At 44.9% G+C, this 15,018-nt stretch overlaps 1 protein-coding gene across 1 annotated transcript in view; it reads left to right on the plus strand.

The window, feature by feature from the left end:
* LDLRAP1 (low density lipoprotein receptor adaptor protein 1) overlaps window positions 1-15,018 on the plus strand; it is a 63,203-nt gene that overhangs the window by 35,746 nt on the left and 12,439 nt on the right. The window contains exons 4-5 of the mRNA XM_033157798.1: window positions 5,743-5,857; window positions 10,338-10,410. Of these exons, the coding sequence (XP_033013689.1) occupies window positions 5,743-5,857; window positions 10,338-10,410 (188 nt within the window). The remainder of the gene's footprint in view (window positions 1-5,742; window positions 5,858-10,337; window positions 10,411-15,018) is intronic.

The following is a 15,018-nucleotide window of genomic DNA, read 5'->3' on the forward strand; positions in this document are numbered from 1 at the left end:
GCCATAGTTTAAACAAATTAAAATAAAAAATTCTTTCCAGTAGCACCTTAGAGACCAACTAAGTTTGTTCTTGGTATGAGCTTTCGTGTGCATGCACACTTCTTCAGATACACTGAAACAGAAGTCACCAGACCCTTATATATAGTGAGGGAGTGGGGGGGGTAATTACTCAGAAGGGTGGTGGGAATGGGTGATCAGCTGACAGGTGTGGAAAACCTGTTGAGGACTGTTATAACGACTGCAATAACGACCCTGTAAAAATTGCAGTGTTAACAGGTTAACAGTCGTCAACAGGTTTTCCACACCTGTCAGCTGATCACCCATTCCCACCATCCTTCTGAGTAATACCCCCCCCCCACTCCCTCACTATATTTAAGGGTCTGGTGACTTCTGTTTCAGTGTATCTGAAGAAGTGTGCATGCACACGAAAGCTCATACCAAGAACAAACTTAGTTGGTCTCTAAGGTGCTACTGGAAGGAATTTTTTATTTTACAGTATTTTGTTTTGACTATGGCAGACCAACACGGCTACCTACCTGTAACTGAAGCCATAGTTTTTCAACAAACCACAAGTTGTTACGCAGATGACTAAACAAACCATGGCTTTTTTCTTCACAAACCTGTCTGATATGGACATCGTTCTGCACAATGGTCAGCATGGCCAGTTTCTCTGTCATGCTGCTTATCTATGAACGCCCTTCCAAGAACAGATGAAATACCTGCAGCTGTTTTTGTAAGACAACCTTCTGCAACCTCCTGCCTTTGAGAGGTGTTTTCATTGCCATTACCCCTGCCAGTGGTTAGGTTTCTGGGTGCTGGTGTCCCAACAAAATCTGGAGGGCACCAGATTGGGGAATGCTATTAGAAAGACATCCCTCAGGCACCAGCCGTTACTGGCTTGTAGAGTTCAAAGCTGTTTTTCACCCAGTCAGAGGGGGTGTCATCCTGCCAAGAGGGATGTTCCTCAGCACATGGGCTGAGTGCCTGTCGTCATGCTGCTTTAATGATGCTTGGACCTGTGAGAGTTTGAGGATGATCTTCGCAGGCAGTGTTTTCTCAACACCTTTCCATCAGTTTCTCTTTATCATTTGTAGCCAAGGACCACAGAGAGTTGGGGGACAGCGCTGGGCTTTGGAAGAAGTGTCAAAACGCATTTGCAGTCCCAAGATGTGCAAGCTGAGCTAGTCTCTTCATCGAGTGGACAGCTCGCCTCTGTGTTGTCCTGAAACTTAAGTGCGCTCTGAGACAGTGCTGCTGAATAAATAAATGACAGACTATAATCCCCCAGGGCAAGATTTTTCCTCTCCTCCTGAGAAAGGTCATCAGATCTTCATCAGGCTTGGTGTGGGAGGGAAGATAATTCAAGATGCACTGACTATGCTTCTTTGAACTACTGCTCCCTGCAAGCAATGAGTGATTTTCTGCTTCAAGTCATGTTCTTCTGTTGCAAAACTTGGGGTGAATGCATGTGCAGTCTTTCGGGCAATTCCTCTTGGCCTCTCCCCAGGTCACACCCCCTCCTGAGCCTCATTCCTCACTAGGCCTGATTTGAGTCCTCCTTGAGTGTTTTTGGCACACTCATTGCTATCCCCTCTGTCAGGGAACTGTCCCCGGTTCAGCGCAAGGTGGTGGAAGGGCTCTCGGGAGGTTACAGGGAACCCCAGCCCCACCTGACTAGCAGCACCTCTTTCAGCGGAGGAAACAGCAAAGTCTCCAGTGGGGAAGGGCAAGAGGCCAGGGGCCATGAGCGTAGGGGCTCTGGGGATGCTAGAGAGACCCTGCGCCCCCCTCGCCCAACAGGCAAGGAGGGAGGCACACCATTTCTGTCGCCCGAACCACACAGAGGGGTGAAACGCAAGGAGCGGAGGCGGAGACTGGGGGTGCTGAAATTCTTATGTTGGGGTCACAACCGGAAGGAGCCATTCCCGGATTCTGTGAGCGATTGATAGACATGAAAACTGTAACTCTGCACTGTACATAGTATGCACAATAAACCTGTTAAAAGACAGGCTGGATCTTTGCCTCGTTACTCGCGAGCAACCACTGCAAGGTCCTTACGCCCTCTTTTGCCTCTACCCTTTTCCTGAGGTTCAAGAACATAGGAAGCTGCCTTATACTGGGTCAAACCCTTGGCCATTTATCTCAGTACCGCCGTACCTTGGATCTGAAACGCCTTGGCTCCCGAACAAATTGGCTCCTGAACAATTGAAACTCTTAAGTGTGTGTTCGGTTTTTTAACGATTTTCAGAAGCCAAACGTCCGGCGCGGCTTCCAATTGGCTGCAGGAACTTCCTGCAGCCAATCAGAAGCTGTGCTTTGGTTTCCGAATGTTTTGGAAGTAGAACGGACTTCCAGAACGGATTCCGTTTGACTTCCAAGGTACAACTGTATTGTCTATGTTGACAGGCAGTGGCTTTCCGGGATTTCAGGCAAAGTTTTCTCACAGCCACACCTGGAGATTCCAGGGATTGAACCTGGGACCTTTGCATGTAAAGCAGATGCCCCACCACTCGGCTATGGCCCTTCCCAACTAAGGGCTTAGGGCTGATGGGAATTGTAGTGAAGGCTGGTCTATCCTTAGTAGCAGTGGCTCTGCAGGATTTCAGACAAGGGAGTTTCCCAGCCCTTCCTGGAGATAGCAGAAATTCCACCTGGGGTCTTTCTGCCATTGAGCTACAGCTCTTCCCCAACTCAGAAGGGAGCTCTCCACTTGGATTGGAAATGTGTTTGAAGCTTCCCCTCCCACCAACCTCAGCCTTGTCCCCAACAGTCTGTGGTCCTTGGCTATAAGCAAGAACAGCAATTGGTAGAAATGTGCTGAGAAGCCTGATGAAGACCCAGTAGCCTTTCTTAGGCAGGGAGAATGAAGCTTACATCTTGCCCTGGGGATTTATAGCTGGCCATTTTTAAATACAAAGTCGCCCATTTTTAGGCTTTTGTATAATCTGGGCATTGATGGGTGGGTGGGGAGGCAATAGCTGCTAAGGAGTAGTTGTCTGCTCCAAGCACCTGGAATGCACATCACTCACTCCCATTTTGGTGGGGAGATAGGGTGGCCCCTCCTGGCGTGATGCCCATGCTGGCCTTTACCTTCTCTAACAGAATGGGGTGGGCATATTGCAGAAGAGCAAGAGTTGGCAGGATTTCCTAAGCTCAAAGTACTCTCCCCACCCCCGCACACTCCCCTGTTTTAAAAATGGAAGCACTCCTTAGAAAGCAGAGCTTTTGGGAAGATGGATGGGTATTTGTTTTTCTGCATTTCCCTGGCGTTATAAGATCTCAGCCTGGAAAATTGCATTCTCTCTGCTTTGATCTGATAAGCAAACTTTATGAATCTGTGCATTGTGTGTGCCTGAAACTTTCATTTGTTTCTCTTATTTGTAAGGCAAAGCCTCACAATATAAGTGCTGTGCTGTTTGGTGCAAAGCACAGAGCTTTATATTAGAATTCAGCATCCTATCAGCTGCTGCTTCTTTTTTTAAGTTTCTAGGCCTTATGGTGAAAATATTAGCTGCGAAAGTAAGTGGCCAGGGACTGATCATCTCAGAAACTACTGTGGGGAGGCTGAGCTGGATTTCCAGTATTGTGGGTGCTTTATATCTGCCTGGGATAGCTCAGTTGGTGGAGCATGAGACTCTTAATCTCAAGGTCAGGGGTTTCTCTTGCCTACAGAGAAACACAGTGGGCACAGCTGAGAGAGATTAGGCACCCATGGCCCCCTATTGTTGGTGCCACTGGGCAGGGCTGCTCAGTCAGGGCTTCAACCCTGTAAAGAGGGAAGACAATCCAGGAGTCCCATTGGGAAGCAGGGCTCCTCTTCTAATGTTCCTGGCTTTTCCTTCTCTCAGTTCATACACTGTTCCTTCAAAGAACCCGGTTCTAAACCATGTAGAGCAGGTATGGCCTTTAGCCAGATTTCATGTGGGTGCCAAGGAGGCAGAAATGGTGAGAAAGTGGGTGACAGAAAGAGACAAGATGTTGGCAGAAATAGGGAGAAAAGGGGATGGCCCCACACACCACCTCCTGGTGTGTGGCCCCTGACAGATTACCTCTGAGGGAATGTAACCCCAGACAGAAAAAGGATTGCTCTCTCCTGGTGTAGGGCTTTAAAGGCTATTAGCAGCTCTTTAAATTAGGCCCAGAAGCAAAGACCCATGTGACTGGTACACAAAAGGTGCTCTGGGCACCTGGCCCTTACAAACAGCTTCGATCTGTACTAGGATGTCTTCAGAATCACACACACCCTGCTCCCGCTTATGGCTCTACATTTGAAGGCCTGCTTCAAGGCCCCTTGCCATCTAAGGTGTGCCAGCTGGGAAATTTTTGGTTGTGCACCCAATGTTTTGGAATGCCCTCTCTGAAGGGGAGGTATCAACTCGATTGCAGCCTGCATTTTGGCAGGCAGTGAAAACCCTTGACCTTTTCTGAAAAGCACTGGCAGATTGATATATACTGCTGCCCACACTGCTGAGCTTTGCTACTGAGAGTTTGGTTTGGTTGGTTTCACTGTTTAATTACTCTGTGTGTGTGTGTGTGTGTGTGTGTGTGTGTGTTTTCCCCTCTCCCCTCCCCCAATTGTTGTATTTCTCTGTTGTGTATTTTACACTGTTAAACAGTATTGTCTCCTGTGGGGACTTTTTTGACAGAGGGTAAGGCAGAAACAATTTTAATAAAATTATTATTTAGTGTTTTTAACTCACCTTCCTTATCAGTCAGTCAAAGCTATTTGAGAGTAAAAACACAATCAGGCATGAAAATCAATGCCGTTGGAAAACAGTGCAAAGCCATAGGGTTGTCTCCAGTGCTAGTCCTACTCAGAGGAGACCCATTTAAATTAATAGACACAACTACCATAGGTTCCTTAATTTTAATGAGTCTGCTTAAGCAGAACTTAATTTGGTACAAGAGCACTCTTGTCTCTTGGGGTTTGCTGCAACTCATTTTACAGTTCTAAGATGCCTGCTGTAGATAGACAGACAGATAGATATGCAAATATATCCATTGTGGGATATGTGTAGTAAGGCAGTAAATATTAACAAGTTACACATGTATATATAGCTTTTAAAATTTGCTGGTTTTATAGCTTTCAATTGTTCTGTGTATACTACTTAATGATTTTTTTGACTGAGGGCTTTATAAATTCTTAGAAACAAATAAAAATAACTGATAGTCCATATTTACCACGTGACAGGTTTGAAACCTTTCTGTGAAATGTTCATTTATAAAATGTGGCATGTTCAGGCTCATAGGTCCACAAAAGAGAATTAGGGCTCTTCCTCTTCAGCAGCCTACCTCTTGGTTTCTAAGTTTTCCTCCCTTTCCCATGATACTAGAACTTGGGCCCATTCACCAAAGTTGAAAGATTCCTGAAAGACACTTCTTCACACAGTACATAGGCCGTGTTTATGTCATATATTTAAAGCTCTCACTGATTGGCAGGCGGGTGTAGTTAGGGGAAATGGCCTTGCGGGCAAAATTGGACCCCCTGGTGGGCCAGAGGTCCCCTGCCCCTGCCTTATCCCATCCTTCACCAACCTGGTCCCCCCCCCCCCGATACCTCATACTGCAACTCCCATCAGCCTCAGTCAGTTTGGAGACACTTGTGTAAGTCCCCTTGCATGTGTGGTTTGCCAAATTTTACTGAGCTAGAACTTGTGATGTCGGAGGAAGGGAGGCTTGGGTGTAGAGTGCACCCCCCCTTTAAAAATAATAATAATGTGTATTTAATGTCCTGTTTTGCAGGATATCCTACTGCACGGCAGACAAAGTGCATGACAAGGTGTTTGCCTATATTGCACAGAGCCAGCAAAATGAGAACCTGGAGTGCCATGCTTTCCTCTGCACCAAACGGAAAATGGTCAGTATTGTGTTTTAATAGCTGGTTGAGCAATGCATGCATTTCTTTGCGGTGAGGTGACAAGGGTGGGGTGATGGAAGCACCTCTTGCGGGCACAGCTTGGACAGGGGTGCAGAAGGAACACCAAAGATAATGTAAGACCAGTGGGCTTTCAGATTATGTTTAAGAGTATCCTGGGGTTCCTCAAAAGCTTATCCAAATCCCCTGAGTGTGAAGTTCAGCTGTGGTGGATAAGCTTTAAATGCGCAGTGGCTCACCTGAACCATACTGAGAGATTAGTGATGGGTCACATGGCAGAATCAATAGCATGGTTTGTAGCAGTAGATTGGCACTTGAACCCATAAGGAGAAGAAGACATAACCTTGACAGATGTAAGTCTGATCTATGTCTGCCTATCTGTCTAAATCAGAGGTGGATGATTTCTCTCCATCCCCTCCAGATGCTGGAACTCCCAACTCGCCCCAGCACCAGCCAGTATAACTAAATAGTGAGGTATGGTGGGAGTTACAGTTCAGCACCATCTGGGGAGCACCACATAGGCTGCCCCTGATCTAAACCAATACAAACATATTGGGGATATTGGACCTAGAGCAAATAAAACTGAAGGTGTCTTTTGTTGTTTTTCCTGGTATCATCAGCAACCCCAAGTCTAAAGACTGCCAAATTCTGCAAGTGTGCTGTGACAGGTATATGTAAATCATCAAGAAAAGACTTAGTGCAGATACAATCCTTGCATGTTTGCTAGAGAGGTAGGATGCAAATGCTGAAAATAAGTCAACCTTGCATGTGGTCCTTGCACTTGGTTCTGCACTCATTATGTTCTATTTGGAGAACAGCCATAGCTGCATGCATGTTTGCATGGAGACAATCTCAGATTTAATCTGTGGCATCTCCAGGCAGTTGGGGGGGGGGAGGGTTCAGGCCTGGTTCTCCCATCCTTTTCATTCTTTGCTTTTAAACTTAAAGAAAAAACACTCATTGCTTACAAGGTGGCTGAGCACATTTTAAATTACAGGGCTCGTGAGACCCTGGCCACCCAGCATCTTAATATTCCCAGAGATGTCTATTAAAAAAAAAAAAAAGTATGCGCAAATTTGTGTCATGGGCCTGAGCCCATTAAGCCTTTCAGTTTACTTACTTACCATATTTTTTCGTGTATAAGACTAGGTTTCCCCCCCTAAAAAATAATGTTCAAAATTTGGGGGCATCTTATACACAGGGGTCATCTCCCCCCATTTTCTTAAATCGGAGTCCCCCAAAATAGAGGGTGTCTTATGCATGGAGGTGTCTTATAGACAGAATGGTACTGACTTACTTATTACTGATTGATTGCATTTATATCCCACCTCTATCTCAAGGAGCTCAAAGTGTCATATATGGTTCTCCCCCCCCCCATCTTATTTAATCCCCACACCAACCCAGTGAGGGAGGGTAGGCTGAGAGTTGACAGTCCCGGGGTCAACCAGTGAGCTTTGAGGCCGAGTGGGGATTTGAACCCTGGTCTCCCAGGTCCTAGTCTAACACCCTAACCACTGTGCCACACTGGCTTCTTCAGTGGGTGGGGCGTTTTAATCCCAACTTTTAAAAATACAAATGTGTTTTAGATCCTTCTGTGCTTTGTTTTATGCTAGCTGTAAGGTATACTAGTTAATAGTTGTTGTAAATCGCTTTTAAGTTACGTCAGTAAACAAAAGCAACTAATAAGTTCAATAAACAATAATAGGACCTATCAACGCCCCTCTTTGCAGATAGCTCTTAATTTTTGTTGCAGAGCCTAGGTGAGAAAAAGCATTAAAAATGAACCCTCCATGTGGGAGTGCTTACAGAGGAGAACTAGTGGATAGCAGAAGGGTTTGTCCAACCCCAGGTGCTTTGAACTACAACTCCCATCTGCTGTGCTGGCTGCGGATGATGAGAGTTGTAGTCCAAAGTATCAAGGGGGCACCTGGTTGACAAAGGCTGGGTTAAGCAGGTGCCTCCCAGTCTCTGATGCTTCCCTAAAAAATTGCTACACCATTACATTTGCCTTATGAAGAAAATCCTCTTCATGTTGACTTCAGTCTTCAGTGTCATTTCCTAAATGACCTTGTAAACTTTTGATGCAGAAAGAACAGCAAAGTTCTTCTCTCTCTCCCCATGGACAAAAATATGTGATATTATAGAAATATGGGGAAAGGGTGCAGAGACCTTGATTGTATGTCTTAGTTTCCCCATCTCTGTCATATAATTAGTCTATATTTTTAGCGGCTGGGCAATTCTCACCCGTATCTGGGTCTATTAAACTTGATTTGAATGTGACAGCCGAAATTGTAAACAGCTGTGAGGAGCTTCATACTTAATTACCATATTTAAGGAGCGGGTTTTTGTTTTTGTTGTTTGTTCTTCTTCTTTACCCATCATAAGAAGAAGAAGAAAAAATGTTTCCCTCTTCCACCAAAGATATAAATGGCTCAGTCTTTCAAATGAGATTTGGCACAGATAGAAGTTCTGTCCAAGCTCCTAATTCGCTGCTCCCCTGTGGCGAGTAAAACTTGCCTGCAGGCCACCCTGCCGTAAGATTTGAAAATTGGGAAGGGAGGTGGTAATTCCAGGCTGTTGGTGAGTCCCGGGTCAGGACCAAACATACATGCATATACTGGTTGCCATTTTGTTTCTGGGTCCAGTTCAGGGCCTTCACATTAGTGTTTAAAGCCCTCAGTGACTTTAATTCCCAAGTATCTGTCTACTTGCCCGCAGACCCTCTGCTGGTCCCTCTCCCCATCTCTACCCCCTCTGCAAGTTGAAGAGTGATTCTCTGGAGCCCCCTGTACTGGGGATGGGCGTTTCCTGTCAATTTCAGTTTTTTTTCTGAATTGGTTACTTTTCCAATTGTCAGTTCCGTTCTCCCCATTTCCACATTAGCAGGTATTGTTTTTATCAGCGTTTTGCTGCAGTTTTCTCCTATGTACATGCTTATATGCAATGCCATGCTCCCTGTCAACTGAGTGATGGTCTCTCTGGACGGCCATCCTCTCTGTCCTGTGCCCTGTCATGGGGGTGGCTACCTTATTGGTCCCCTCTCACTTAAGTTGGTGGAGTGAGATTATTATGCCAGGGCTGGGGGTATTGATAAGGTTGTGGCTATGGATTGACAGGGTGCAGGATATGGCACACGTGGGCTTCACCCACTGCCATTGCCTGAGGCAGCTTTAAGGGAGCATCACCAGTTTGGTCACACTGGGCGCGCAGCTTCGGGGACACTGCAGGAGACGCCACAACTATGATGTAGAATGGAGCACGAGAGGCAGGGGAGCACTGAATTTTGGAGTTGCACAGGGCGCTGCTGAAATTTGAGACCTCAAGGGTTCCCACCCTGTATCTGCACTGGCAGAACAGCTCCGCTGACAGTGTGTTCCCCTGATGTGTGCAACATGTCTGGCCTTCTGTTTGCATAGGGGGCTTCCCTTGAATCCTCTCTCTCTCTCTCTCTCTCTCTCTCTCTCTCTCTCTCTCTCACACACACACACACACACACACATACACACACACACACACAACCCAGCTCACAAATTTCAAGTAATGACATGTGCCTCAGTTGATAAAATGCTGAACTCTTTATTCTTGGTTTTATTACTGTGGCATTCACTCACTAGCTGCGCTTTCCGGAAACAATTGAATGTATTTTTATTTTGACGAGCTTTTGCAGCAGGGTGAAAAGGTCTGCCATTGGTGCTTGTTTTGTTTTGTTTAAAATCTGTATTTAGTTGTGTTCGGTAATGCACTTAAAACTATTTTTAGCTGTTTCCAGAAATATATAGTAGATGTTAATTTTAGGGTGCACTCTGCCCTGAGATTTTTCTTGATTTCAGCGATATAGCAGTTTTGGTATATCACGTTTCAATCGATGAAGTAGCTTCAGCACTGAGGAGCAGTTGTGCAGCCACAGCTCCTTTTGATTTTGATATTTTTTAAAGAAGCATTTTGTGTAAGGAATCCAGTCCTTCCATTTCAAGTGCAGGGTGAGTCAGTAACACCCCTCTCTGCATGCGCACACCTAGAATTTTAGCCCAAGTCCTGCTGCAGCCTGCCATTGCAGAGTCCACAGTGGCATGGCTAAACTGGTCTGTAAGCACATGTGTAGTTCAGAAACCCAGATGACTGCTTTAGTATGGGCTTGTTCAGTCTGGCTGTCGGCCTTCTTCTCCCCGCACCCCCCGAAAAAAAGTCATTACAGATTGAATATAAGCACCCCCAAACGAGTGTCTGAATTCATTCTCCGAGTTCTGCAGCTGCCTCTCTCCATAACAGTGGGCGCCGCTGCTGGCATCAATATTGAATTAAGTCTTGAATGGTGGCATGGGACTTGTAGAGCCGTAGAATGAGGAACGAGTTCCTGGTTTAACATCTCTCAGCTGCGCGGAACCTCCAAATGATTTAAATCTACATGAAGAACTGTCTATTAATACACCGTTATAATCGCTGTTGTATCTTCTTCTCCCAGGCTCAAGCCGTCACCCTCACAGTTGCTCAGGCGTTCAAAGTAGCATTTGAATTTTGGCAGGCAGCCAAGGAAGGTGAGTGTGGGAACTTACATCTGCCTCTCGCCTTACACCTGCCTTTTCGGCACATCCCAGCCTTCCCTAACCTGGTGCTCTCCAGATGTTTTGCTTCCATCATCCCTTACTGTTGGCCATGCTCCCTGGGGCTGATGGGAGTTGGAGTCCGACAACATCTGGAGGACACAAGGTGGGGGAAGGCTGATATATCCGGAAAATGTGTAGCTGGTGTATTGTGTGTGTGTGTGTGTGTGTGTGTGTGTTTGCGTGCTCCTTTTGATGTTGTTGTTTGACTTTTTCCTTAGGAGCAAAATGGTCTTTTTACCCCTCCTCTTTTAAAAATCAAACAAACAAAAAACCACCAACCAAGGCTCAGTCAATAAAATTTCAGATTACTTTGCTCATCTAAGCACATGCTTGTTTATTTATTAAGTTGCTATTTCACAGTATTTATTTTTTTAATAAGATTTTATTATTTTCTACAGTAAACAACAAATATAACATACAAAAACCAAAAACATTTAACAAGAAAAAAAACAAAAGATACAACAAAACACATTCAAACAACATAAAAAATAAGAAAAGAAAACTTATACAAACCTAAACAGGAACATGAAATAAAACATTGTTTAATTCTACTTTCAAAGATTCTTTGAGGGGGCTTCCCCCGTTCTCTCGACTGCGTTCAGTACTAATATACTTTGGTAACTTTGTAACTATTTTCTTGACATTCACCATTATTCTTAATATACTTTAAAATACTGGCTAAACATACAGTGGTACCCCGCTAGACGAATGCCTCGCAAGACGAAAAACTCGCTAGACGAAGGCTTTCGTCTAGCGGAAGGCTGCCCCGCAAGACGAAAAAGTCTATGGGGCTGCCTCGCAAGACGAAAAATTTTCGTCTTTTTTTTTTTTCCTCGTTTTGCGGAGCGCGGCTGTCATTGCCGCTCCGCAAGACGAAAAACCCGCTAGACGAAAATTTTCGCAGAACGAATTATTTTCGTCTAGCGGGGCACCACTGTATATAATTCATTACTTAAACAACCTAACCTTAAACAATTCTAAACATTTCTAAGCCATTTATAACATTACTTCTTATATACTATTTTATCTAACATCATCTAGCTGGAACCATTTAAACAAACTGATTCTGCTTCAAATATCTAATTTTTCACGATTCTTTAAGTACTCCTTAAATTTCTTCCAATCTTGTTGCACCTTCTCCTCCCTCTGGTCTCGGAGTCTCGCGGTCAGTTCAGCAAGTTCCATAAAGTCCATTAGCTTCATTTGCCATTCTTCCACTGTCGGGAGCTCTTCACCTTTCCAGTTTCTTGCAAGTAAAATTCTAGCAGCTGTTGTGGCATACATAAAAAGCACTCTATCCTGAGCTATTTCACAGTATTTATATCCTGCTTGATTGTTTTTAAAAAAGTGATTTAAAAAGGATAAAACAATGAAATTATCAGTAAAGATCTGTTAAAAACAACCTTTTGAAACACTCAGAAGTAATTAGCATCAGCTAAAAAAACACATTAAACTGCACAACAGCATTCTACATATTTGGACAGACTTGCCGAAATAAAAATGTTTTCCCGATTGGGAACCCCTGAACTAGTGCATTTGAGGACAGATATTCCTGGTCTAGGAATTTTGGGTCATGGGTGGCAGATCTCATTTAGCTTCCCAGTACTTCATAGCCCTGTCCTGAGGGAACTTTTCAGGAAATCTCACCATGTGCTACCATCTCCTGTGCCTGGGTTTAAAGTCTCATGCCTCCCTACTCATCTGCTGTTACCCAAAGGTCTCTTCTCTTAAATTATACCAGCAATCACCCCCTTCCTTCCTTTTATGCCTAAAATGGCCTCCCAGAACACTGATGCAATGCCACTTCACTCTTCCCTCCTCAAAGCCCACTTCCCCCATCCAAGTATTTTTCTTAACCCCAAGATTTGATCCCCAATGAAAAGAGAGGCGTGAAACAGATGTCTTTCCTGTCAGGCACAACTCACACATTTTCCTGCTACATCTTTTCTCCTTCACTTCTCTTCTGAGATGCATGTCTGTCTTTGCAGCATTGATCTGCATGCACACACACACCCATGCAAACGATGCTTCAGGCAGGCTTTTGGCGGAGCTTCTTTTTTTCTCAGGCACCCAGCATGTTTAGCTATTTAAATAAGCATTTGTGCCTCGTTTTCTTTTTAAAAAAAAAAATTCAAAACTTTACTATGAAGTTAAAATTATAGCCTGGTAAGAGATTTGAAAAAAAAACAGAAAGGAAAAGAATGGAGGGTGGGGGAGAACTTTTACAAAACAGAAACAGCTTTCACAGACATTACCATGTAAAATAAAATACATTCTCAAGGGACTACACTATAAATTAGATGCTACAACAAAAACTAACCTGATACAGAGAGAAGACAAAACAAATGTTGTGAGTATCAGATAAAAGCCATATTTCACCGGGACTAGCCATTCCCTTGATTGGCCTGTCATATACGTAACAAATGGCTACCAAATGGAGGCAAAACCCATTGGTTTGGCTGTACCCCGGGATACCCTTTGTTTATGAGTCAGTTTCTCAGAAATGGCAATATACATTACTATATTAAACAAAAAACAAAAAAGGAAAAACCCAAGGATTCCTTCCAGCCCTGTGAAATTTGTGTCTCTCTCTTTTTAAATAGAAAAACCTATTCTTTACGTAAAACTACATATATAATAATTGCACATGCACAAACAACATGTTACTATGAGTAACAAAACTGACGGTTGTTTTTATTATTATTCATGTGACAAAAGGTCACTCTGGAAGGTGGCTTTGTGATTGTCACAAGGGCCAGCCAATCAGTGTTCTGCACCGTCAGTCTTTCCTTGAAACAGGTACCAGCAGCTCCAAGGTTCAGTTAACTTTTGAAATGTATGCATCTCTGGCCTACGTACCTATACCGGTAATTGCATTTACTCTCATTCATCTTCCCGCCCCCCCCTCCATCCTCTGTCTATGTTTCTTATAGTCGCCTGACTTGCAGAAACTTCTCAAGTGATGCTTCTTCCATCTCCTTCATCTGTCTGCCAGCAGAAGCTTCCCTTGTGCTGATTCCCCTTGTTCTTCTGGCCCTTCTGAGGAGCCTGACAGTTGGCAACACAACCCCTCTGCCTCTCCTCCCCTCGTCTGAAATCTAGTTTGCAAAGGCCGTTTGGGCAGAGGACTGTTTCTTGCTTATGGGAGCCTGTAAAGCACCGGGTATATTGTTAGTGCTGTATAAATTGTATTATATGAACACAGAAAGCTGCCTTAGGATGAGTCATCTAGCTCAGTGCTGCCTGCTCTTACTGGCAGCAGCTCTCCAGGATTAGCTCTCCAGCTCTCCTTTTATCAGCCCTGTGACCTGAGAGCCTTTCAACTGGAATCTTGGGGATTTGAATCCAGGATTTCCTGCATGCCAAACACTAGCTGAGCCACCGCCTACAAAGCCACTTTATAATATGCTTCAGTGGGGGAATAGCTCCCTTTTCTCTCTCTAATAGAAGCACATGGGTGGTTGCCTAGCAACCACCCCGGCCTAAGGATAGGGAGACCTGTGGCTCTCCAGCTGTTGTTCAACTATTGGTGTCCCTAACCATTAGCCATGCTGGCTGAGGTGGATGGGAGTCCATCAAAACCTGAAGGGTGCTAGAAGGAGCAAGGCAGGTGGTTGCTAGGCAGCCCGCCCTCCCAAGTGTTTCCCACCATTCTCATCCATCACCACCATCTCACACAGACACTGAAGAAATGCTGGGCCTTCCAGTCCTGGCCAACTGTTTGGTGCCAGTGGAGGATATGTTGATAACTAGAAACCATCTGTCCTTTTGTCAGCGATGGCCTGGTTAGCGCAGCTGCAAGCAAGCAAGATCGGCAGCCTTCCAGGCAGACTGTAGGCTTGATTGGATGGCCTTCCCAAGTCTTGGGGTCATGCCAGTATGAAAAGGCCCTTCTTGTCGTCTGCACATGTTCAGCAATTTGGCACTGGCAAAAGGTTGGTTGCAGGGAGAGAGATTTTGTTCCCTGGAAACCCCTTTCTCCACTTCGCTGCCCTCCGCACATTTCCACGCCTAAGGTAGACGACAAGCGGTGCCCATCTGCGTGCCAGGAAGCCCAGACCTCTGCAAATCGAATCTCCTCCTGCCAGAAATTTACAACAGCCTCATCCTTGTAAGAGCTCTCTCTGGTATTCAGTTTGCTTTTGGAGGCTGGGGTTAGACCATTGGCATCTGGGAGTTGGGGACTGGTGTCCATTATCTCCCTTAATTAGATCTTAATTTATTTTAACTGTGGCCTCATTTGTGTTTTATGTGCTGTTCAGCCACCCTGGCCAAAAGGCAGGATAAAAATATGAATTGAAATAATGCATCTGTAGCTCTTGAGGCCTTGAGATAGCACAGTCAAGCAACATGAATAAGGTGCTAGATTCCAGTCATGTAGGCGCTAAGCCATCTTAGGGACACTTCGTATATGACGATTTGCTAGGCAGAGATCCATTTCCATGCAGGAAAGGGCTATATTTTTTTTTCTTATGCCAGGTGATCAAGTGTGCCATTTCTGTTCAGATCACCATCTGCTGCAGCCACCTCCTAACAGCT

The sequence above is a fragment of the Lacerta agilis genome, chromosome 8 (assembly GCF_009819535.1).
Source record: "Lacerta agilis isolate rLacAgi1 chromosome 8, rLacAgi1.pri, whole genome shotgun sequence".
NCBI lineage: Eukaryota > Metazoa > Chordata > Lepidosauria > Squamata > Lacertidae > Lacerta > Lacerta agilis.